At 38.0% G+C, this 27,441-nt stretch overlaps 1 protein-coding gene across 1 annotated transcript in view; it reads right to left on the bottom strand.

The window, feature by feature from the left end:
- usp43a (ubiquitin specific peptidase 43a) overlaps positions 1 to 27,441 on the bottom strand; it is a 99,937-nt gene that overhangs the window by 11,765 nt on the left and 60,731 nt on the right. The window contains exons 7-12 of the mRNA XM_083937450.1: positions 22,838 to 23,006; positions 19,074 to 19,185; positions 14,048 to 14,151; positions 9,908 to 9,985; positions 9,622 to 9,751; positions 2,468 to 2,587 (exon numbers count right to left, since the gene is read on the bottom strand). Coding sequence (XP_083793576.1) covers positions 2,468 to 2,587; positions 9,622 to 9,751; positions 9,908 to 9,985; positions 14,048 to 14,151; positions 19,074 to 19,185; positions 22,838 to 23,006 — 713 coding nt within the window. The remainder of the gene's footprint in view (positions 1 to 2,467; positions 2,588 to 9,621; positions 9,752 to 9,907; positions 9,986 to 14,047; positions 14,152 to 19,073; positions 19,186 to 22,837; positions 23,007 to 27,441) is intronic.

The raw sequence follows: 27,441 nt of genomic DNA, 5'->3' as shown, positions 1-27,441 counted from the left end.
ACACCTTTGCTTTTCCCACTGTGACCTGACACAATGTCTACTTACGAACAAAACCTGCTTTGAATTACTGTTGCATTGGGACACAGCTTTTGAGAAGGCTTCACCTTGAGAGACAATAGTTATACTGGGAGGCTTAAAGGCTCAAATTGCTACAGCTAGTCTGAAGACCGTTTTTGACGAGGAACTTTCCCAAGGACTAGGAACTTTTCGAGGAACTTATTGAGTTTCCACTGCAGGGACCAGGGTCAAAATTAGGCTCTGGGGACATGAGTTTACAGCTAAAAAATCCCTGATTGTGGGGTAGTACCTTCTGAAAGTACAGGAACTTTCAGGGTTGGGTGTGCAGAGATGACTGTCTGACCTTATTTATGATTGTTTGCCTGTTTTTCACTAAAAAAGATGTGTGTGTTCTTTGTTTCTTAACAAAATGTAAGGTAGAGTGATTCCAGTAACTTTCAGTGCCATTTTAAGAGTTTTGAGTATATTTTAATGATTATAGGAATAATATCCTGATAATCACAAAAATATATTATTATTATAATTGCTATAATTAGTATTGCTATTATTATTATTATTGTATCATGACTAGAGATGTAAGGTTGAAGGAATCTCCCTGAGGTGAATCAGGGTCGCTCAAAAAAGGGAACATATCTCTTGTTTCCCCAGCTACGGTTACGGAGATTGTGAACAGGCTTTACAGCTGCAAGTTGCTGGGGGTGGATAAAATTCAGTGATGCTGGATGTTGACGGGCTGCTGTGACTGACATGCATCTCTAAAAATAATGAATAGTGATCAGGGATAATGCCTGTGGTAGACAGCGGTTGTCTGTGCAGAGATGACTGTCTGACCTTATTTATGATTGTTTACCTGATTTTCACTAAAAAAGATGTGTGTGTTCTTTGTTTCTTAACAAAATGTAAGGTAAAGTGATTCCAGTATGTTTCAGTGCCATTTTAAGAGTTTTGAGTATATTTTAATGATTATAGGAATAATATCCTGATAATCACAAAAATATATTATTATTATTGCTATAAATAGTATTGCTATTATTATTATTATTGTATCATGACTAGAGATGTTAGGTTGAAGGAATCTCCCTCAGGTGAATCACGGTCGCTCAAAAAAGGGAACATATCTCTTGTTTCCCCAGCTACGGTTACGGAGATTGTGAACAGGCTTTACAGCTGCAAGATGCTGGGGGTGGATAGAATTCAGTGATGCTGGATGTTGACGGGCTGCTGTGACTGACATGCATCTCTAAAAATAATGAATAGTGATTAGGGAATAATGCCTGTGGTAGACAGGGGTTGTCTGTGCCCTTTTTGTTATTAAAAAAAAAGTTATTTTCAGGATATACTTTCCATCAACAGTCTGACCTATAGTATCTATGTTACCCTTCTGTCTTTAATGCATTCTTGCTCCGCATGAAACCGCTCCCTTAAATACTTTCAAAGTGTCAGCCTGAATCCTTATTCTCTGCAGAATGTTTGATGCAACAACTTCTATGACAGTGTTTTCTTCAATTGATTCAGTTATTGATCATTTTGTTACTTTCACTCCTCACAGAATGTACAAGCAAAGCACCATTATACAGAAAGCAGGAATAAAATAATCTTAAAGTTTCACATCTGCTAAAATTGCATTAATTGATTTTTTGGGGTACATAGTGACAACAGAACAAGCTGTAAACACAATTATAAGTATTATTTTACCTTGTAAAGTTGCTATGGGAAACATGTTAAACAATTGCCTTTTGCATACTAAAATGTCCACTCTGTCTGTCTGCTCTGTCTATGAAGTTTCACACAATCAAAGTCAGCAACAGTGAAGGCGAGCAACATAGCAGAGCAATGTGTGTACAGTTTATATGTCATTGAATAAATGCTACAAGTCCTCAAGACTCAAGTCCCTGTGTCTTGAATTGCCCAGGCTAACCAACCTTTAGGCTTGGATAAGTTTTTCTTTTTTTCTATTTTTTTTTTTTAGAAAGCATACCCTTTAGTCCCTGTAGGGGGCCCAGCTACTTTAATTGTAGTGACAAGCCACTCCTCTGCTCAGTATCACAGCACATGGACACCAGGCCTAGTAACTTTTCTAGCATAAACCCTGAGATACTGAACCCCAAATTGCTCCTGCGAGTGTGAATATCTGCTTCACAAGCTGCTAAATGTTCCACTATGTTCACCAACTAGTCACTTAATTTGCCTGTGTGGTGCTGGTAAAGTACTGTACAGCGGGATTATCAGAGCAATTTTTTTCTGAAAATAGCTGTTCGGACCAAAACACTAAACTGCATGTAACACTGGAAGTGTAAGTTTGGCACTAGGATTGACCCCATGTACCCCACAGTACACAATCTTACACTTTTAAAAATATTGACTAGTGCAGCTGTAAGAGACAAATGATTCAATGGAAGTTTAACTAGAGTGCCTGTCTTCACCAGAAGCCACTTTATGGCTCACATACCTGTCTGAAGCGCTTGAGGTGGAGGATCAGTATGTCGGGGAGAGTCCAAAGGCTCATCTTCACCATGCCCTGTTGAAGCTGCTTACAGTGGGGACACTTCCAGGCATCGTCCGGGGCAAGCTGGAATCAGACAGTCAATCAATCATTCAGCTCAGGGTTATACAAATCAAAAAGCTTGGAGATTCGTTAGGAATGCATCCAATGGGAAATTCTTGACGATACTGATGTACCAATGAAAACGCTGCAAAATATATTAAAAAATGCATGTTGACTGTGTGGTCAGACTTTCATAAAAAGAAAAAACAAACAAAGTTGGATGCTGTGACCTAAAGGTGAAGCCTGTCTTCGGCTTAGCCCTGGAGGCACTCACTGGACTTTTTAAAACCGCAGAATATTTGCTAGCTATATGTGACTCTCGCAGAAATGCAATACATTTCACAGAAGCTTGTGTGAGGTGGTACAAATCCATACTCTGTTTAAGTCAATGTCACCGGCGCATGCTGCTGCTAGAGTTAAAAGATGTGGACTGACTCGTACTGACAATGGCTGTGTTAGAAAACAAATCACGGACGGTTGCTGGCTCAGAGGTTGTTGTTGTTTCTAATAATGAAGGAATTCTGAGAACAGTAACACGCAGATAGTGAAAGGGGAGCAAGAGTTCAGTTGAGCCAGACCACAATATCTTTGAATAAGCACAAACACAATGATAAAAATCTAAGAAGCAACCTTCAATATAAGCTTCAGTCATTTAAATAAAATATTGCCTTTTTGAAAAACAACTGCTTCAAAGGCAGTTTTAACCTTTAATACCATTAAGTTAGTGCATAACTGACTGAAAATAAACACTGGCAACGGAAATATGTAAATGTCATCTTTTTTAGAGAAAGGTTAATGGATCTCAACTTGAATATCGGCTGATATTGATAGTTGTGGCGTTTTCATCACGACATGTTTATTTCAAATGGTTTCTCCTTATATGGAAGCAAGGGTTCTTTGGCCTGATCAAAACCGTGCTGGATCATGTGCGTTATCTTTGAGGTTTTTTTTTTTTTTTTACATGCCTTGTTCTAGTTATAAATGCAAGATGTCAAGTCAAATGTTTGCTTTCCCTTCCTTTGTTCTTGGTTTTCATCTTTAAATACACCCAGACATACCAGTGGTGCTGAACCCTGCATTTCAACAGTGGAATCAGCATGACTTCACCATAATAGCAGGCATCAAACACAACTGCTGACTCCTTTTTTCTGTTTGCTATAGTTTTAGAGGTTCTATACTGCAGACTGAGGACCCTACAGGATAAAGTGATAGGGTCACCTTTACGTGACTGCCATCTCAAAGAGATTTTTCCATCACATATGCTTGTGAAGTATGGATCTGACATTGGAGAAATGCTTCTAGCTCGGTATTTGCTCTTCACATGGCTCAGAGGTTGACTTCACTAACAATATTATATTAAAATCCTGTCATGACTTCAGCCCTTTGTTTTGACAAAATCCTGCCTCTATCTGTCAGTAAACCCCAGGGACTATTTTCACTCTTTCAAAAGTCCATGCCTCTCCCAAAAAAGTGCTGTTTAAGATGTTTCGATTCTGTTTTATAACATGAGATCAGCAAAGTAAATTTTTTCTTGTCTCATGTTTTTTGCGTCATTAAACAAAAGATATTTAGTGCAGGAGAAGAACCTGCTGTAGGCTTTACATCCAACATCCTGCGAGTTTCAGTGCGAAACGGAGTCACTTCCTGCAACTCTACTACAATAATCACTGACATTAAAACTTTCTTTTTTACAAGTGATTGTTATGCAACTACTTATGTGTGAGAGAAAGAAAGAAATACATAGAGACGGTACATTCCAATTCCTTAGATTGTCTCCTTGAGGCTACCTGTTGTTTGTAATCTTCTGTGGCATCGTGTTGCCTCAGTATGTATTTTTACAGGTAATGAGATGCACAGAGCTGCTGTTAGTGTGGTCATTTTGTACTGATTTCCTGCCTCATTAGAAATACAATAGAAAATGTCAGCCTCTGCATGTTGCCTCTTTAAATAATAATGACAAGAATCCACCACATCAAATGAAAATGTCAATAGCTTTACTGTGCAGAGCTCAATGCCACAGGCTACAAAGAATGTGGGGTTTGCTTATAATGTCACATAAAGAAACATCAAATAAAAAACTATATTACTTGACAAGAGATGATTTATTTAAAGAGCTATTTTTACCACAGAAATCAAACATGTCTTTTAAAACAGCGGTTTCCCAAAGTCATACTATGACTTTGTCTTAAGCCTTATTATTCAGATGGGATTGGTTTAATGTGGGGATGTGGGGTAAAGTCAAATACCACAGGTAAAACTAGTCCAGACCGAATACGACCATCTGTTAAACCATCAATACGTAGTTTCCTCATTTTTTTGAGCATGGAGGGCAATTGAAAAAGCTCTTATCACTTTTTTTTAGATCATCGATTTTGTCCTTTAGTTTCATCTTTATTTAATTTTGTGAGGGACACTCCTGAAGACTTTCTATGACTTTTTGGTGGCATCAGCCATTTTTTATGGAGTGGTCTGCTGGGGGAGCAGCATCTCTGTGGCTGACAGAAAGAGACTTAACAGACTGATCAGGAAGGCCAGCTCTGTCCTGGGATGCCCCCTCGACTCTCTGGAGGTGGTCGAAGAATGGAGGATGATGACAAAGCTGTCATCCGTGATGGAGAATGACTCCCACCCCCTGCAGGACACAGCACTGGAGAGCTCCTTCAGTGACGGACTGCTTCACCCTACTGTGTTCACTTCATACTGTGAAATATCAAGCTCAGGCGAATTTTCAATCTAAGTCAATGTGCAATACTAATATTTCCTCTGTACCATGGTGTAAATTTAAAAATATTGCATACATAGTTCCTATTATACTTATATTTTATATTCCTGTGTTAATATTGTTGATATTTTTCTATATTTTCTGGTTTATAGTGCTTGTTATAATTCACTGTTTCTTATTGATGCTTCTATTATGTTTGCTTTCCACTTGCAAATCTCCCCTTTGTGAGACTAATAAAGGAATATGATATTAATAATAATAATTAATTTGACAGTTAGGGCAGGACAAGCAAAAGACAGCACCAAAGTGAACAGAATAATGGAATGTGGTATAGATAATAAAAATAATAACAATACTGACAGAGAAACAGAGAAGGTACAGAGACAGTTACAAGTAGGGGCATGGTGGCAAGGAGGGATTGGAGAATGTAGGGCGGCGGATCTGATGGGGAGAGAGAGATTTGAAGGTGCAACTAAATATATTGTCTTATCTTAAATCAGGAAGCTATGTAGCACAAACATGACGACAGAGGGGTGACGCAGTGCGTACATTGAATAACCCCTTCCACCTCTGGTAGAATACAGGGATTTCTTAATCCCATGCGAATTGGCCATTTATATTACCGACGTCCTGAGGTAAAACTATTTTACCCCGAGTTAAACTAATCCCGTCCGAATAGGGATTTAGATTTAACTGGTAGTAAAACTTTAGATGAATGTCTATAATCATGCAAATAGCATCGCTTTTACTCCACAGTTAGCCTGGGGACAGGGTGGCTAACTTTTTAGGCTTAAAAAGGTCTAAAACGTCTAGAGCATGGGTGTCAAACTGATCCAGTAAAGGGCCGTGAGGCTGCAGGTTTTCATTCCAACCAATCAAAAACACACCTGATCCAACAAATCAACTGTGTGAAGACAGTTCCGGATTGAGTAACTCGAGTCAGGTGTGTTCTAGCTTGGTTGGAATGAAAACCTGCAGCCACACGGCCCATTACTGGATCAGTTTGACACCCATGACTGGTCTAGAGCTATCTAGTAGCAAAATTATTGTAAGACTGGCCAAACACAGATCAGTCCAAGCACAAACAGTCTTATCCAGAAACGCCCAGCTTCGCAGTCACAGTTAAGAGACATTTTTACCTTTCTGTAACATATGAAAGCATTTTTCATCTAGACTTTAGTGAAGAAAAGCAAATAAGCAAACTATTGCTTCAAGTCTTTGGCGATAAAGGAATTCATGCTGAGATGTCAGTAAAACAAAATCTCCACCATGGCTGTATTTGTTGCGGTAGAACCTTTGAAAGTTTTATTTGAAAGACATCTAATGTTTAGAACAGACAGCTATTATTCATCTGTTTCACTATCATATCTACTTAAGTATCATGAAAATAGATTCTTAAAACTATAATGCTAAGACTGTGGCTGACATTTTTGATACATCAAAATGTTTTTTTAATGAGAGGAATACATACATAAATTATGAGCTGCTGTTCATCAGATCACTAGACTTCGGCTGACACACTGACACAGGCAGTGGAGTGAAGACAATCAGTAATTGGAAATGTTTTTACAGTCCATAAACTAATTGTGGGCAGGGTTGTACGCACTGACTGAGGCTCTGAATCTCAATCTCATTTGTTTGGAATGAATAAACAATGTGAAGCGAAAACACAATTTAAGAGTGTTATTTCCCTCCTTGCTGTGTACACATCTTCAAAGGCGGATGGCTGTTTATCTCCTATCCTCCAAATGTAAATCATCATCATATTTTTCAACTTGATTTTTTTGGTCTTATTGGTTTCTAGAATTCATCTTGTATATAATTTACTGACACGCTGTTGTGTTTATTTTTCTCACAATGTAACAAAGTGAACTTATCTTCTTATCCAACATTTTATTTTGACCACTTTAGGCATGATTAATAGCTATAGAAAAAAAAAAGAGTGTGGTACCATCCCACCTGAATCAGTCTTTACTCACACCAAGAGCGCGAGGTATAAAATGTAATAACCTTGGGTAAGTGGAATTAGCATTGTTATGATCAAGAAGAACAAAGTCTTATCTTATCCAAAGGAATTCTGATGAATAGTAATTAACTTGGTGTCATCATAACTGACAGAAATGATGGCATCTAATCAGATGCAAGTTCTGCAACCATGACTCCAATTAATAACTACGAAAAATAAATAAATAACTACCAAGATGGCACCGCGGGTGGCTGCTTCGGTGTGTTGGTGCTTTGTTTTGTAACACAGTTCATTCCAGCACTGTTTTTACAGAGGTTGTAAGTAATCAACTGTGGAATTTTTTCATCAACTTTCAGGTCTCAATTTACCTCAGGCTGGTAAACAGCTGTAAGTTAATCAATAAGTTGTGCATCACATCACCAAGGCAAATTCCTTGTTGCACTAAGCAGAAACCCTCTTGAAACTCTATTATCTTCAGTGTTACAGTGCAGTTCTTGCAGTGATTTCTATCCGTGTGTAGCTATTCCTCGCCTAGAAAGAAGAGTTCACTGCTGATTTGTGTATGCGAGTCAAGGCTAGAGACATGTATGCAGGTTAGCAGGGGATACTGTCTATGGATTTATTCACTTATTTATTTATTTAATTAATAAACCCTACAAAACATATGTTGCCGACTGAAAACTCTCCTGTTCAGGCTGCACCTTGATCCACAAGTCATTAACACAAAAAAAAAAAAAAATCTAAAATCAACATGAAGCTTGTTTTGATAAATGTTTACTTGCATGATTCTTGGACTTCTTTTGTATTTACATGGTTAAATGCACTTCTTGTACGTCACTTTGGATCGTGAAAAAATAAAATGTAATGTTACTGTATGTAGAATTTATTTAACCAGAAAAAGCCTTAATGGGATTCTCCTTTACAAGAGTGCGCTGGTCCTGGCCAAGACAGCAGCAGTACATTAAAAAAAGTCTCAGACATACAATTACATTTAATTTACAATCACAGCATGATTGTACCAAAAAATAAGTTTACAGACCACACCAAACACACACACCAAAATCAGTCTGCAGCAATGTCAAAGCAACAGGAGCAGCATACCTAAAGGTCCTTCTCCCCATTTCAAGATGGACGTTGAGGACAGATGGAGCAGGAATAAGCCCTGAGAATATGTCAGAGAGAGGAGACTGTACTGTAGCTTCCAGCTTTTTTCAGACTCTTTACATTAACATAGATATTAAGGAAGCAAGTTAAAAATTGCCTTATAAATACGGAAATGTCAGCGATTGAGGCTATGGATGAATAATGCAGATCGATCTACTCAGGCATACAGAGAGCAGGGCCCGTAAGATTTGTAATGAACCTCAGTGCTGCATGGTATGGTATAGTATTTAAGGAGTCAAGGCATTGAAAGGATAAATATATAATCAACCACAGACATAAAAGTAGTAGCAAAAAGTCTAATTTTTGCATCAAAAGAAAAGCAAGACGTATTTCTGAAGTATAAACCAAGCCTCAGCTTTAACATCTTCACAAGATGCTGAATGTGAGGGATAAAAGAGAGTATACTGAAAGACAGTGTTCTTCATTCGTTTCATTCTTGTGTCCAGGTATTTCCATATCCATGAACTGTCTTTGACATGTATCACCTACAGTAAGAACCTAGACTGGACAAATTCACACATTCATTACGGTACAGATTTTGTACTGCAGCATTTCTTCACCGAAAAAAAGAATTTCACCCGAACTTTCATCGTCATTGTTTTTGGGTTCAACAGCCATATGCTAGATTTTGACCTTGAGTCTTGTTTCCATTCTTTTAAAATTTAGAAATGCTGAATGTTGTAAATAAAAATCAAGTAAATGAAACTTAAGTGTAGAAATATGTATAAAACAAATTAAAGAGTGGAAATACTCAGAACTTCACATTTATTCCATTTGTTCCTGACTGATTTAAAAGCTGTGCAAAGACGTTTCACACAGGTGCATTAGAGATTCATAGTAATTAAAGTGTTATCTTATCTCAGGGTAACTTGAAAAAAGTCCAGACAGGGTTTAGGGGGTGACTTTATTACTTCCAGTGGAAGTGTATTTTGATGATATTAACATTTTAGTGATCTTAGAAATTCCTTATAAAGTAATTTATATAATCTGTAAAGGGTTTTGGGTTTTTCTATGGGATTTGTTGTAACTGTTTGGAAAAAAGGGTATGAAAAATGTGTGAAACCAATAAAAAAAGTGTCAACACATTTGCAAAAGACTTCTGCTTCACTTAAAGGTGATGATAAAGATAAAGTTGATCACAGTTTTATAAAAATGCGTCTCAGCAATCGAGAAAAACTGTAAAAGTTGTGGTGATTTCAGTCTCACCTGTTCTTCTTTGGTATACAGCTGAAAGCACTCGTCCAAGGTACAGCTATGCTGCTGCAGGTGCTGCTGCTGCTGGTTCCTCACACTCTCCGCATCCTTGACCACCTCCTCTTGGATGCTGCCAAAGAGACTGGAATAACACACACCACCACACATACATGGGTTATTGTTTGAGATTGCAGAGTTGTGTGAGCGTTTGGAAATTGACCAAATGGAAAAATGTCACTCAGCAGGACATCCACAACAGTTGAAACCTGAAATTTAAACATTTGTGCACGATGCTTACCATTCTTTAGTCTTGTTCTCCCACTCGATGACAACCTTCACATGGGGAGGTCCCCCGGGGCCACAGAACTTAAGAGCTCTACAATACAGCAAGAGACAGACGTCAGACACACATCTTATGATCTTAGCTCTGTTGCCTCATCTCCGAAAGCCTGAAATCACAAAAACTGAGGGAGGCTGAAATCGGAGATGCTGTCACGCAGCTCATAATGGTCTTACTCTGGTGACAATGACCCTGAGACCTCTTTCTTTTTTTTGAATGTTGTTTTGTGTTTTTCATTTTCTTTATGTCACACACTGGCAATAGCTTGATTACACAAAGACAACATCCTGCACAGGTGAGACCTGGCATCACATTGTATTAATATGCAAAGTCTGATGTTTAGTCATTATGTTGCAAAAGGTGTAATGCTTATTTTGCAGAGCTATCCTTAACTGCTTGTATCTCAGGAGGAAACATAAAACCAGCATCTGTATTCAACAGCACTGAGAGGTGGCCGAGTTAGAATCCAAAAATCCCTGAATCATCGTGGTGAAGGTCTTATTGTTCTGGGAAACATAAGGTCATCAACAATGTTGTCAAATATGGCGTGTCAAAATGAATAAACTGATTTTGAAAAGCATCTGTGTTCTGAATGGAGATAGTGAAGAGATTTTCAGCACAGCAGAATATTTACTTTACAGTTTCACTCTGTTGTTGTCATGTTATTGTTCACTGTGACATGCTTTTCTCAGTGGCCTTACAGATCCGAATTGAAATACTCAAATTGAGCCTCCACATTATCGAGTCACTCGTGTACATCATAAATGCATTTTGTCATTCTTTTAAACCAGTTGCAAATGTTTTGGCACATCCCTGCAAAATATCAAGTACAATTGCCTGCTGCTTTCTAAATTACAAATTGATTATATCATGTTGTCAAGTCATTACATGCTAAATGGTTTAATGATTTCTATTCGACTCTTTTTATAAAGGTGTCCTGGATTTAAGAAGTGCCGTGAGGTGAATCATGACTCATCACTAATGAAGGGGAATGTGTGAAGTCAACCGATGATCAACAGGTTCTCTAAAATAGCTCAGAGGTGATTCTCATGCACCTTCAACTGGCAAACATATATAGACAACACAATATGACAATTTATGATAATGGATGAACAACAAGGAAATAAACAGGGTCAACAGCCGGGAAGAAGAATATGAGTAAGCCTGCTTGGTGGAAGGGTGTAGAAAGACTGCACTGTTAGCGCTGCATGTATAGTTGTGCCTCAGGGGTGCTATGCAGTGCTGTAAAACGGTCTGGTCTTTTGCTATGACAAGTTCTGTCAGCAAATTACAGTACAAACAGAAAGGGGGTAAATGTGAATCTGTCACAACTCTTGCAATCGGTCTCCCACATTCAGTAATATGTTACTAACTGCAAAATGTATATATCTGCCATAAAGCCTTGTGCATATTCAATCATTGCCATCATAACCTTAGCATCAGAAAATACTGAGTACTGTTATATTGACAACATTTCTTAGCATTTTGACCGTCATATTTATAAACAATGATACAAGGATCATCATTCTGACAGCACTGACAGGTTCAATGACATATATATTTACTTTAGAGAAATAAACTAAGGATTTTGAGCAAGTTACAAGCTTTTGCATGTCCATTCATTCATATCCATTGTGTGGTGCTGTTTGTACGAAGTCCTTTGAAGCTGAACTGAATGTTTTGCAAATGGTAAGGATGATTTGAGAAATCAGCTGAGAAAAAAAAACTTACGGTACGTGTACATCCTGAACTTTGCCACCAGATGTCAAACATAAATAACAAAAAACAACAGCTTACATAACATGTCAAAACATCCTGGAGAGGTTCAAACAAATTGCATGGATGCATGAATGAATGTACTTTGCGTCTGACATAAAATCAGGAGTGAGACCATTTAGTAATTTGTACACCAATAAAAGTATCTCAAAATCTACTCTAAAACTAACGCGTAGCCAGTGCAGCATTTTTTTTTAATAAACCGGTGTAATGTGTGCTCTCCTTCTAGTCCCAGACTGCAAACATATAACTAATGGTCAATTAACCACCATAAAATTATACAAATATTCTAGTCGCACACTCCAGACTGCAACAACAGGACATTTGGTAACAAGTTGATAACACAGTAAGCTGACCAGGGCAGTACATTAAAAAAAAAACAAAAAAAAAACTGTTTATACACTACTAGGGCGAAGGAACTATCTTAATATTTGTGTAAAATTGACAGCATTGCTATTAAGAAGAAGTATAAATGGGGCAATATATTTTTGGGACTTGGAAAAACTGACCCCTTGAACTGTAATACCGGCGCAAAATAATCCAGTGGTCTTTTCCAGCACTTACATACCTCAAATAAACCATCAAGACAGTTTTTTTCGTGTAACAACTATTAACAGAGCAATCTGGGAGAGTCGCTTACAGCCGGACGTGGCTAACACTGATTAGCTCAGGGCAGTATGGTGAAGGCATTAAAACAGCTTTTTTAACCACTAATACTGCCTCCGCGGCAGCATGAGAAGAGTCCTTACACATAAAATGAAGCATCAATGGGCTCCTTCCTTTTGGATTGACTTTGCTAATCGACTTGAATAGACTTTACTACAAGAGGAGCTGCTACCGGGTCTTTCAAAGTATTTCAAAACTCTCTTTTAATAAACTTCTGGTTTGATAACTACATTGTTGGTGCTTTGTTCCTATCGGGATACTTATCATGCTACTGCAGGGGTTTGGTGTTATTTTGAGCAGTATTAGTGGTTAAAAAGTGGTTAATAGTTGTTACACAAAAAAAACTGTCTTGATGGCTTATTTGATGTATGTAAGTGACAAAAAAGACCATGGGGGGATTTTGCGCCAGAATAACACTTTAAAATGCTGGGGGTAAAAAAGTTTAAAAAGTTGTGATACAAAAAAAGAATTGTTCTGTGTTGGGGATCAGTATGTGCTCCTTTCCCACTGAACTTTAAGTGGCCGGGATCACTTTAAACTCAAGTTGAAACCAATCGATCACGTAGTCATGAATAATCTGGAGCTTTATATTTATTTTATATTATCATTGTTTGTGTCATGTGTTTTCCTGTATGTATTATCTTGTTGAGTGTTTTGTATTTTAAAGGCCTATTAAGGGATTGGCACTGCAAACTAGCTTTTAGCCCTATACAAATAACAAAAACTAAATAATAATAAAATATGCTAAAGAACTGACAAGCCCACTAGATGAATAGACACACACCATTGTTATTTCATGCACTGATGGTCAGTCAGTTTTTATTTTGGTCCTATTTGCAGTAAAGTGAACAAAATCACAGACATTTTGAATGTGATATGAGCACACACACTCTGGAAGACGATCTAATTTCCTTGCTCATCTGTGGACGACCTGACCTTCACTACAGCTCAGTAGAACGACAGCAGAGATTTAGCTTCTGAGCTGCTCTTTATCGCACAGAAAATAAAGGCCTTATCTTCAAACCCTTAAACTGAAATCATTATACTCAACTCCTTGTAATCCTCTTATGCTCCATTCACTTCTGAAAGGAATTGTAGCTTTTTGCCTAATGCACTAAAAAAACGGTTGCCATGTGTTGAAAAGACTGAAAAAACAGTAATTTCCATTACAGCCTTAATAGACTGACATGGTAATACACAGTATGGTAGCCTCGAGTTGTTGTTAGGTAACTGCTGCATTTCGCTTCGTGTTTTTGGCATTTTGACTTAGATAAGGTATATTTTATACCTTATAAGGAGTAGTAAGAAATATATACTAAAAGGGACTTAAAGGACATGTGGAATGTACTGTATGAAGGTTTCAGTGTGTGCATGTTGCCTACTGTATAAGAGGATATGCATGCTATCATGCAAACAATTTCTATAGTAAAAAGATATGTGGAATACGCAAATTACAGCACATTACTGTCTGTTCGTTATATGAATGAACAGTGAATGAGGAAAGCCTGATTTGTGACGAATATAGATCTACAGTAAATGTGTCATTGACCACACAAAGAAGGAGCATATGTGGTGGTTAGGTCAATATAGCGATACAGTAAAGAATGTTGTTTTCCTTTGTGTAAGTGTACATGTGGGTGCATGCATGTCTCCTACCTATCCACCGCAGGGTGGTACAGTGGTCTGCTGTCCTGTGGAGACAGGTAACTGTAGGCTGCCGATCCTCCAACTACTCTGACCTTGAATAGCACCCCAGCATTCTGCATGGAGAGAAATACACATTAGTACATGTCTGGCCTTAAAGAGTTCTCTCCAGAGAGTATATCCTGAGAAGCTTTTAATGAAATTCAAAGTGACATTGATTTATACCCAGAATGCTCAAGCACTATTTACTATGTTTGTGTAACAAGACTACAATACATCAAACAATGTTTGGAGAGGATCAGGATACATATACCAAAACCAAAAGAAAACTCCACAGCACTCATATAAACAACTAAAATGTCTTGATTGAAATGTCTAGGGATGAAAGAAAGTACGACAATTTCATATCACAAAGTGAGACCTGAAGTTTTAGATTGAAAACCATGAATATCATTAGCATTTACTTTCAATTAATAACATAGCCTTTCAATGTGATGTTGTAATGTGATTTTCTTTCTGCATGTTCTGCAGAGAGGTTGATCATTTTCGATAAAGCTTCCCTCAGCACTCAACAAAGATCATCAAAGATCAAAACAATTTAGAAAACTGTTTTTTGTGCTTTTTTTATACCATTGCTATAGTTTGTATTCACTATGTTGCTTTAGGTCTAAAATGACAATGCCATTACAATATAAAATATAGAAATAATAAAAGGCATTTTAATTGTTTAAAAGAGAGTGCCTTGGAGTTTTCTTTTGGCTTTGGACTAGAGTACATACACTAGAGTGAATACTTTCTTATCAGACAGCATACTTTAAAGAGCATGCATAACCTGTACAACAGGTATAAAATGAATTTAACTAGGTTAAATAACACCCCCACATTCTGTAATGAGAGTCTTTCTCTGAAGAGCACCACCTGTTTTTTCCGACGGGTAAACCGGCAACAATGCACCAAGAAATTACACTGCGAAGTTGTGATAGGAGACAAATAACACAATAACGAAAGAAGAGGAGTCCCCTAACAGGAAAATATCAGACAAAACAGAATGCATTATGTTGGTGTGTTCGTTCATCCATCATTTACTACTCTGGTATCAGAATGTTTACACATTTAAAAATGAATAAAAGTCATCTGGCTGATGTAATGACTACACCAGGTTCAATCATCGGTTTTACCATTAAAATAATCAGTTGCCAGTTTATTACAGTCCTGCAATAAATCCGACCTTCATTAAGATTATTTGTTTTTGTTGAAACTGTTGATGCTGATGTTGATTTATGATGTGGTGTTCATTTTGGAGGCTGTGGTTTGTTTGCTCTTCAGTTGTATTGTGCTTTATTAGCAGGTGTTTCTATTATTTTGTCCACTCCATTTTTATCTTTAAAAAAATAACGGGAGAATAAATAACAGAGGCAGTTCAAAACCCTTTCAAAGTTATAAACATAAACATTCTAAATGTGTCCAAGTTTATTTCTTATTGCACTGAATGTGAATGACATCACCTGACAGGAAGTTTACAAGGACCAAGGCTGTTGCCTAGCAATGGAATTCCATTAAAAAGGTCTATAGCAGTTAAACAGCACAACTGCACCGACTATACAGGTTAATCAACTTTACATAACCATAAAGTTGAGTATAAAGCTGCAGTATTGTTGTCGTTACCTGTAGTAAAATATAGTCTTGGCAGCAATGAGCATTGATTTAGAACCAAGCAAAGTTTGTTATGTCATCATGTGTCATTCAATGAGAAATGAGGAACAAGTGTTGCCTTTAGGTATTGTAGAGCCTTTGAATGGCCTGCACGGATGTGAGTAAGTAATTCAGACTTACAGAAAACCCTTAACAAACTTTCAGCATTTGAACAACATCTAAGTGCGGTATAAACCAAACAGTTCTCTTATTTGCGGCTGAATCTTGCAGGATCTATTCTGAGCATAACATCACCGCAACAGTTAGAAGCACACAACCTCCCTCATTTATATCTGGCAACTAATCTTACCGCCTCCTCGCTACAAAAGAGAAAATGCATTTACAGATGAATTATGACTCATCCGCTGCCTCAGCAGAAAAGGCAAGAGGAGTGAGCTATTAGCAAGCAGAGAGCAGAATCAGTTTGCTAATGCGTTCACTCTGACTGGGCTGTTGTGGAGAATAGGAGCTGCAGCCAAGTATAAAAATGATTAAATTAGTTGGTTTATAGGAGCCTATGAGGAGGCAAATGAGTTTTAGTTTTAAGAGCCTGAGCGAGCATACATTTTAAATTTTATCCGTCTGCTGCATTAAATTAACGGGTCAAACTGTAATGAATCAGTACTTATTGGTAAGATCAAAAAGTGAAATGAGAAGTTTTGAGAGTGTTAAAAAATGAACTTCAAGCTCGTAACTCATTTTGAACTTTCACATTTGCTTGTTAACTCCTCATATATAATATTATCCTCCAGATTATTTTAGTGCAATAGCTGAGGACATTTTTAAAATTGTAACTGCTCTGTCAAGCCACAGTCTGGCTCTTGTTACAAAAACAAAACAATCAACAATTTAACATAAAAAAAATGCAGAGTGCTATCAGAAAATGTACCTACATGTTTTGGTGTTGATTAAAAAACACACCCTTTCTTGCATAGATAACATATTCAGCAATCTATATTGATTGGCCTTTATAACAAAACTCTGACATGAAAGGTCGGGCTTTACCATTTTAAGGATTAAGGCAGAACTTCAGTTTATTGTAAAGGCATGAGGTGGAACTTCTGAGCTGATTTGGAATCAGCTGAAAAACAGATAACACCACAATATCTTGAAGAGAAAAGACCCTTTAACTTAAATGGTAAATATTTTTTAACCTTGCCTAATTTGGAAAATCTAAAAGATTTTAACAGTTACAAAAGCGGCCTCAGAAATGTCATGGGGTAAAGTAAAATATTTCAGCTCTTGAAGACCTTGCAGCCACTTACGGTGTAGTAATTGACCAAGAAGCAGGCTCGGCAGTTTTCCACCACATGAACAACAAACTCTACCTTTCAACCAATTTTTGAACCTTTCTAAGCAGCTCTAAAATCACTCAACTGACCATTTGGCACAGACCACACACAGCCCTAATGTGCACAATGCATTAGCACTCATTGCCAATTTTGATCATTTATTTTTATAGAACATGGGGGCTGGCAAAGAGGAGCTGGGTTTTGACCTGAAAGTCAGCAACAACCCAAGTGATCTTTCCTTTTTTTCATACCCTGACACAAAAGTTGTATCTTGCTGAATACACCTCTGGGTGGCGCCAAAATATTTCATAAAGAATAAGCGGGTACAACCAAACTAGTGGCAGCAAAGTACTCACACACTCGCTACCTGTCAAGGGAACGAATTATATAAACAGTATTGTTGTGTTTATTGTAGGGACTTATATTATACAGTGATTATAGGAGGCTTACAAGCATTTTTTAAATTTGTATTTGTTTTAAACGTTTCCTTTAAAAATGAGAGAAAACAAAGCATCAGAAAAAAAATTGAAGCCCTGCACCTTTGGGATATTGGTTGAATTTTTTGCTAAAACTATGTGTTCAGTTTATAACCAAAAGCCCATGGTGATTGTTTTAATTAAGAAAAAATGATCGAGGAGAGTAAAGGAAGTTTTAACAGACCGGTATCTGTCCAGACAGGCTTTGAGGAGTTAACTAAGAACCTGAGATTGTGATCAGTAAATAACCGGCTGATATATCTTGTTCTCCTCTGCTTTAGTTCTTTTTTTTATAAAGCTTAAAAGCTGCTCACTCTGGATAAGGCCACCTCAAATATTGCCTGTCACCATGGCGTTGCCCATGGCAACTTGATGGGCAAGCAGTGGGGACAGCGTGTGTGTGTGTGCATGTGAGAGTGGAGCGGTGCTTTAGGCCTCATGTTGTGCAGATCACTTAAACAGTGTATGAGGAAACGGATGAAGTGGAGATGCACTTGTCAGGCATCGCCGTCAAAGCTTGCAGTACGCACCAAGTGGAGGTCGATTTTAACATGCAAGGCTGGCTGTCAGGAAAACAAACACTTCAGAATCACACAATGTATTGTGTAAATCTTAATTAAGGAATGTAGTAGTAATGTGGTCACTGTGGCAGCAATACACATTTTCAAATGATACAACAGAATTAAAAACAGCTTCTTATCTTCACTTTAGCCAATTATTAGCCATCATTCTGAAATGCAGAACTTTGGATTTGTGGTACCGGGTTTTGAGTAGTCGGTGACATTATTAAAAGTAAGCTCAGCACATAAACCATTATTACGCTGTGTACTGTGTGTGTGTGTGTGTGTGTGTGTGTGTGTGTGTTTGTTAATATAGCATCCTGGGGAGCACTCTTTACTTTTAATCAAATAATTAATTCAATCTTGGCAGTTTCTGGTGTTGAAATTACATATTTCTTTTCTCTAAATGCAGAAAATACACAAGCTTTTCAGCATACCAGAGCAGGAGATTAATGTACTCAAATGTCACAGAATGAACTACAGGAAACTTAATTTGAATTTTATTTATCAGGCTCGAAAACGAAGTATTAGTAAATAAGAGAACCACTAATAGGTAAAAATGAATCATGAGGAGCCAACACATCAGTGTAGTCACTATACACAAAGCGTTACTCAAACTTCAACAACAGAGAAATGAATAATTATTCACTCAGCATGCTAAGCAGGAAATCTATTTTGTAGTCTCAGCAGAGCAATTAGCTCTTATTTAAAAAAGAAAATCAAAATCATGAAAAACAAGCATCTGACAGATTACCTTTTTAAACACATTTTTAACTGGTTTAACCTTTGTCTAGATTTCTAGCTTCAAATGTGACTCAGACAATTGTAAAAAGACAATTAGAACTATTTAATTCAAACATAGAACCTACCTTAACGGAAATTGATTAAACTTCTTACTAATCTCTGCTCTGCGCTGCTATTTTTTATTAAGTCAGCCAGAGTCGAGGAGGTCTGTGAACCCCTGAGCTGAATGGTCCAGGGAAAGGAATTAAAGTGGGGGCTCGTTGTTGGTCATTACCTGAGCCTGAGATCCGTTCAGCATCAGATAATAGAGCTTGCTGAGGATGCTCTGTTGCAGCTGGTCCCAGGAGATGCTCCTGTCCTCACGCATGAGAAATGGAGGTCCAAACCTGAGAGAAGAGAAGAGAAGAGAAGGGAAGAGAAGAGAAGAGAAGAGAAGAGAAGAGAAGAGAAGAGAAGAGAAGAGAAGAGAAGAGAAGAGAAGAGAAGAGAAGAGAAGAGAAGAGAAGAGAAGAGGTAAAACAAGGGATTGATTAACATGCAAAATGAATCCACACTAGACACAATACACACATTAATTTCCAAGAAGGTTGATCTTATTGAAAGTAGAGAATGTGGAAGGATAAAAAGGTCAACACAACTCATTGTGCCATCACCACATCAAGCTGTCAGGTGTCAAGTGCATCAAGGCAAAGCAGCTCGTGTCCTGTAGTGACAGCTTGAAGGAATATTATGTGGGGTCAGGGGCCAAATAAAGTGGAGGACCCAGTCTGTATATTGTGAATGTGTCAATGCCTCGTTTTCTATCTCAAAGGCTGGTGTTCCCCCTGACTATTTATCAGTGGCTGTTTTAGAGGCTTTTATATGTGAGTTTCATGGGAGGGGCAGATGTGTTTATCAAGTATTTTAGGATCTCTCACAGTAGTCACTATTTTTCAAAGTAATGCAGTTTAAAACATCAATAAGTCCTCCCTTCATGGCAGTTAGAACGTTTTAGAGAGGTGCTGATTCAATGATATGGTCATTTTCGTAGGCTGTAGTTTATGGTGCTGATCTTTGTTGCTTCTCAGTATAGTATCTACAATAGCTGGATACGCTATTTTCAGTTAATGGAAATCTTATTGCTACAGGATACAATGGTATTTCAAGCACAAAGCAAGTCTTGTTAAATTGTTTTCCAAGTTTGGAGTCAAATATTTTAATTTGCCTGAGCTCAACCCTTTCTGAACATCTTCAGTTGGAGGGCTGGACTAGTTTGGGTGTCCACATAATTTTAGTTTAGTTTAGTTCCATTTGATTCAGTTTCTTGGGACAATAGATGCAAGTAAATTCCGACACCATGGCAAAACAATTACAATGCTATAGTAGCTACATTGAAGTAGTGCATCAGATTAAGAACTGATGAGTCTTGTGGCATGTGGACAAATGAGTCCTCAAATGCCACATTCTGACAGTATTAGGCTTTCACAGGAATGTTTGTTGTTAGACGTGATGAATGAAACTTAAGAGAAATATGAACCATTCCTTCCTTGAGTCAATAATAGGTTAGACTCTGTTTGTCCTTGTAGGGAAATATGAGTGATCCTTATAATCTAATTGCACAAATAATGGTGATGGGATAGTTTTATTTGCACACAATAAGCCCCTAACTGTCTGACTACTATAACAATCCCAATCAGATACTCTCTTGGACACAGTCTTCCCTTCAAATGAATACTGCCATTGGAATAACACTGTGTTATAAAGCACACAGTGTATCATAATGTGTGCACCAAAGTGAAATGTTTACACCAACTGAAGGCATGCCTGATAAAAAAGAGATAAAAAATATGTAATATTAATGCAAAATGAAATACAGACTGAACTGACATACCGTATTTAGCATGTCTACTCACTGTGAACAAAGTATACACGCAGGATAGATACCATGTGTGAGTGTCTACACTGAAGTATAGCCCTGCCCTCAGATTATTCATTTATTGTATTACCATACATTCTTACAATGTATGGGTCTTATATTCATCCATTGAAGGAAACTTTTCTGTCACCGGTTCAATAATTCTGATGTGTTTGCTTGACAAAAGATTTGGTACAACATGATCCTTAGTTCAATCTGGAGCCAGCTGTAATAAAATGTTATAACATGTACCGCTACAGTAATTCTTGCTCCTAATAATCAAAGGTTGTTCAAAGACGTGCTTTACTGCTGTGATCATAAATGTATTCATCTATATAAAGTGTGTCACCCACTCTGCAACATATTTCACTCTTTTTATGAATCGCTGGAAGCTCTACTGCACTTCTGCCCTGCTTCACCGGCGTTCCTCATAGTATACATAATCATGCGTTAACTTGGATTGGCTGAATAAGTGAATAAATCCTTGCTCACTTCCAACAGGACTCCAAAATTAATATGGATCCTTTTCATATTTGCAATGTTGCCTACAGTGACAATGCCACTACCACAGAGATAGACGTGATCAGAGCAGTTCCTCTCTGATTTACAACACCATTTTGTCCATGGGACATTTATCCAAAAACAGCACAGCACAGCTCATCTGTGGGCGGCAAAGCCATCAACCAACTCTGTTGTTGTTGAACATCAGATGCATTCTAAGTGCTAAGCAACTTTATGATGCTGCCTACCCTTGTTAGAGCAACATATGGCAACCTAACTATCACAGGTTAAGTCCTTCAGTTTGAGCTGCATTGTTTGACTCAGGTTTCTACACTGTCAGCTTTCAGCTTTCAGATGAATGGGAGGTCAAGCTGCACAAGTTAAATAAAATCAGCCCTGTCTGTGGCATTCATGCAATAGTTATACGGGTCGAAGTCGAACAGAAGTTGGATGTTGACATTGAGAGTGATAGATGATGAAAGCGGGAAAGAATAAATTGGGTATCCTATTTAAGACTGAAGACACAGTGGAGCAGGAGAAAATATGTCTCTAAAGCTGTACTTGAACAAGCTCTAAAAACTGTCTCAAATGTAGCTCAAACTCAATGTCATAAAGGAAATCTAAGTTGACTGACTCTGCTACTATGTGCTTAACAAAACCAATTCACAAGATGGAGTCCCAACTCAGCAGCTGAGTGCACAATATCAAAATGGCTATTATCAGTTGTTATCACTAATATAGATTTAAAGCGGTATGTCCCGACTCTACCCCCCAGTTGGCTAAGTAGACCGTTATCATCCATAGCTAAGCTGGACCACCGCATAGAAATAGTTAGGCGGCCTGTAGTGGCTGTAGTATTGATTTTTGTTTGATTTGTTTTTTTGGGTATAGAGGAATCCAAGTGATGCAACAATAAAAAAAAAAACAAATCAAACAGAACAAAGACAGAACATCAGCAACAATAAAATAACAGCAACATAAAAAAAAATGGAAAAACAAACTTGAGCAAAAAGGTCATGTTATTCATCTTTCCTTATTATGGTATACATTGTGCTGAGTTTAGGAGTGAGTGAGTGTGAGTGTGAGTGTGAGTGTGTGTGTGTGCGTGTGTGTGTGTGTGTGTGTGTGTGTGGGTGAATGGGCTTTCTGTGTGAAAGATGGATGAAGGAGAGAAGGAGCAACAGGAGGAAAAAAAATAGAAGAAAGAAATTTTAGGGACAAAGAGGCAGTGAGGCGGATCCAGGTCAGAGCATGTCAGGACAGCTGGGTCAGGTCTGGATTTTGAGTGTTTATCTTTATTTTGTATTTATTTGTTTTACATTACTGCAAAGGAGGAAGTCAGATGACAAAGAGTGACAAAATCGGCATGCTTAAAACTGCAACAATATCTCAACATGTAGGACCTTGGACCTGGTCTTTGGAGCCTTCATGTATTATCATCGGTGATCAACCATGAGAATAGATGATAACAGACTTATGAACCTAGAAGCAGGGGGAACAGGCCCCTTCTAAACCATATCTATGAGGCTGATAACGCCCATTTAAATGAGATATCACATTCAAAACGGGTCTATCATGACAATATGAATAAATACTAAACCAACAACAATAACAAATTGAAAATCAATCAGCCTGAAGCTCACCTGACAGCCTGCTGGCCAGATCCTGCTGTGTTGCAGATGACAAGCAGGACCTTCGTGGAGCCACCCTGGTTTAGGTATTCAGAGGAGAGGGTGCCAGACGGAGATAACCTCTGACCATCAGGTCTAGCCGCAGAGGTGTAGGGGGAGGAGGGGAGGCTGTGGTGATACCCTGAGCAGAGCAGAGGAGGATAGAACTGTTTCATAAAGGCTGACGTACAACCTGAGATCCAAACTACGTTTCATTACCACAACTTGAAAATAAATCTATAATGGCAATTGTTTCCCGATTCATATGAAATCATTATCTCAAGTTTCCTATGAAGACAATGTTTAGGCATCTTAGTAATTAACAAGATTCATTAGCTTTGTTTTCACAAACGTGAGAACAATAAATATCTCTAAATTGTAGTAGGAAGTGCATAAAAGTGTAAAGAGTATTACAACTCTCTTTCCAAAACAGAGAAACATAATTTGAAGGATTTGGAAAACATTGAACCCCCATATTTAATTGAAAATAGCACACCGACAACTTATCAAAAGTTAAAACTGAGAAATTGCATTGTTTTTTTGAAAATGATATGCACATTTTGAATTTGATGCCAGGAACATGTTTCAAAAAAGTTGGGATAATGGCAACAAAAGACTGGAAAAGTTGTGAAATACAAAAAGTAAACACCCGGTGGAGCATCTAACAATGATGAGGTTAACTGGCAGCAGGTTAGTAATATGATGGTTATATAAAAAAAACATCCCAGAGAGTCTTTCTGAAGTAAAGATCTGGATGGGTTCACCACTCAGTGGAAAATAGTGCATCAATTTAAGAATAATGATTCTCAATATAAAATTGCAAAATATTTGGTGATTTTATCACCTACAGTACATAACGTCATTTAGAAAATTCAGAGAATCTTCATATTACAACAGCATGGCTCCATAGTAAGAGAGTCCGGGTGCTAAACTGGCCCTCCGGCAGAACCATTGAATTGTCACCCATTGAAAATTGGAAAACTTTCCACTTCCAGAAGAAGAGGTGATGCAGCAGAGTGGTAAACATGACCCTATCCCAACTTTGAAACTTGTTGCTGGTATCAAATTCTAAATGAGGATATAATTTTTAAAAGCAAATTAATTTTATTTCCCGTTTTCAACATTTGAAATTGTTTGACACAGCATCCCGACCTTTTTGGAAAAAGAGTTGTAGTTAACAAAAAGATGAGTAACTGTTACACTAATATCTTTTCAGTTTCTAGACATTTTTAAGTGCTTTTGTTCTGGAAATGTTTGAAAAAAAAACCAGGAATCCAGTTAAAAACAGAAACTAATTTGCTGGCAGAGAGCTGGAAATGTCGCATCTGTTAAAGCACTTATTCTATGACCGTGTTGCTCATATCAAAAGCTTATTCTATCCAGCTCGGAGGCAGGACTAAAATGGACCAGAGTTTCAAAAACAGCTAGGTGCCAGAATGAGAAACTGCTTTGCAAGAAACAACCTCTAATGTGACAAGTCTACACTGTGATGGTGAAAACATTTTCAGAACATTTTCTTAAATATTGAATTGCCCTTTGATTCTTATTTACCCCGAGGAGCTGTTAGAAGAATTACATTTGCTACCACACATGCACTTACACACACACAGGCTATGATTAATAGTGGGTAACATCTGAGGGGATACAGAAGGTCCAACCTCTTGTCTCCAAGCAAACATAAACTTGACATTATCAGAGGATTTAATTAAACAATGCTTGTTCGAAGTCTACCGTGTAATTAATCACTGACACCTCCCAACACCACACACAAAACAAACTTAAACACAGATGCAGGAAAGCAAGTGAGAGAAGATGTAAAGCTTAGATGTAATGCGTTCACAAATGCAAGCACAGACGCACACACAGAAATGCAGACTCAGTTACAGACACAGAGGAAGAGCCCAGTGAAAGCTTTTCTTTTTGCATCAAGGACAAGGTCAGAAAACCATTTTTAGCTGAATAACTGGTATTTCAGAAAGCAAATATGACTTTTTGTTAAAAAATGATATATGAATAAAAGAATAAAAGTACTGACTGTCAAAAACAGGCTCAGAAAATTGAAAGGGCTTTGACTTATATTTCTCCAAATGGCCACTAAATCCCTTGGTAATGTTTTTCTTTTTATCAGCAGACAGGAGCAACTCGATGAGACATTTTATGCATATAGTCTGCCTTTTAGCTGGCCAATTCGTCTCCTCCCTCTTTGTCTCAGTCACCCCTCTCACTATAGTCTCTCTCTATCATCTCTTTACTTCACAGCTTTTCACACAGGAGGTTGAAAATTAAAAGATCAAAGGATTTGGTTTTGACCCAAAATGTACAGCATGAGTATCCAACCATTAACCCTTCTTGAAGGTTTTTTTCCATTTTAATTTTTAAACAATTGCACAGTATTTCATGTACCTTACTGCAAAGAGTTGTGAAAAAATGCCAACTTAAAAGAATATATCAAACCTCTTGTAAATAGTGTAAGGAGCCGAAAGGTCACAACCCCCGATTACTAGGTTATTCTACATGATGTTCTGAATATAATAAACACAACCCTGAGCCGTTGAAATCATATTTACCATGAATGTGTTTAAAGTTACGTTTTGAAAGAAAAGTGACTGCTAACCGGATTATGCTCAAATAAGGACTAAAAGGAAATTTCACTGTCTTTCAACCTTTAACTTCATATATCTGGGTACGTAATGTGGTGTGCCTGCGGTTCTTTCCAATTATATCTGTGCCTCTAAGGCTCACCCAGCCCCCTGCCGCAAAATTTCCTTTACTTCCGTTACAGGAGAACTACAAGGTACTTTGTCTTGGATTTCTAGCGTTCACACCCAGTTGCACATTGTATTTTGTTTCTGTCTAGTTTGAATGAATTGCGTTTTGTACTATGATTTCTGTCAATGGTGTCTGGGGGCTTTGAAGCGAGCATACAAAGGCTGTTTCTTTTCACATCTTTCTCTTTAACTGAAGGATTCAACCGAACCAGAGTTGTATTGTTGAAACAGTGTAGAGACTAACTAAGGCGATTTTATTGTTTCTGTCAAGGTCGAATGAAATATGTTCTTCAAGTCTTAGTTTGGAGGCTGCACGGTGGTGTAGTGGTTAGTACTGTCGCCCCACAGCGAGAAGGTTCCAGGCCTGGGCCTTTCTGTGTGGAGTTTGCATGTTCTCCCCGTGTCTGCGTGGGTTTTCTCCGAGTTCTCCGGTTTCCTCCCACAATCCAAAGACATGCACGTGTTAGGTTAATTGATGGCTCTACAAAATAGCCCTTAGGTGTGAATGGTTGCCTGTCTCTGTTCGTCTCTATGTGCCCTGTGATAGACTGGCGTCCTGTCCAGGGTGTACCCCGCCTCACGCCCAATGTCAGCTGGGATCGGCTCCAGCCCCCCCGCGACCCCGACCCCGGGATAAGCGGTTGAAGATGAATGAATGAAGTCTTAGTTTGGTGAAAGGTCAAACTTTAATTCAGACAGTGTACGGTTGTTTTTAAAAAAGAGAGAGAGAGCTTGTGTTACATAGCGAACTTACTCGCCACCCATGTGCAATGCATCCTGGTACGTGTAGGCACAGCCAGCACAGCTCCGTAAGCAGAAAAGATCAGCTTTCTCAGTCAATATAGCACGCACAGGGGAATTCTTCAATAGACTACACATACCATCAGCACTGATTGTACATCCACATAAAAAGGTGAAAAATGTTTTCTTTAAAGTTGAGTTGAGAATGCTGGGCTAGGCAGTAGTTGATATAAGTCGAAGAGCTGGAACACACTGAAATATGTTGTCAGGCAACGCTTTGCAGATACGTTTGCAACTTGACAAATATGCATACTCATAAACAATGTTTCCTCATACAATATATAAACAGAATATCTAGGATACAGGGTTGAATCGCATTAAAGTAACTCAGCCCTATTTTAAAAGCACCAGTATTTTATTGTCTGGTTTCAAAACCAGAAAGTAATTTGTCATGCATGGCAAGGAGCGTGATTTCACCCACATGTCCCGAGGTCTGCTGGGAGAACCTCCTGCCAAACTCTCATTCTCACCTCCTCTTTCCTCCCTCCCTAAGATGGACAGAGGAGAACTACAGATGGAAGGAGGTGTTAGCAGTGTGGAAAAAGACAAAGGCAGGAGTAAAAGAGAGAGGAGAACAGAAAAGGAGAGACTGTCAGAGTGACACAATTCCCAAAGCTAATTAAAAAATAATGTATGAAGACAACAGGATTGAAGAAAAAGAACTGAACATTGTATGTCTTCTCATAAATGTATTGTTTTATTGATCAATAAGCATGATATAGAACTGTTTGTTGTCGAAGTGGCAAAGGCATGGTTGCTGTGGGAATCTATTTATAATCTGCAATTTCTAATTAAAAGATAAACATGAAGACTGACGTGAACTGAAGGAGAAAGAAAGAAGAGAGAGAAACAGAAAAGGCTCTTGAGATTCGAGGCGGGGAGTATGGCAGCATTAATTAAACACCTTAGTCACGAAGAAAACACTACCTCCTCTGGCGATCACTCTCCTCCATTTCTTCCTTTTGCATTATCTCATACCCTCTCTCCCTTGTAGTATTTTTTATCATT

The sequence above is a fragment of the Echiichthys vipera genome, assembly GCF_963691815.1.
Source record: "Echiichthys vipera genome assembly, chromosome: 2".
In the NCBI taxonomy this organism is placed as follows: domain Eukaryota; kingdom Metazoa; phylum Chordata; class Actinopteri; order Perciformes; family Trachinidae; genus Echiichthys; species Echiichthys vipera.
This window is presented reverse-complemented; position numbering and strand designations above follow the sequence as displayed.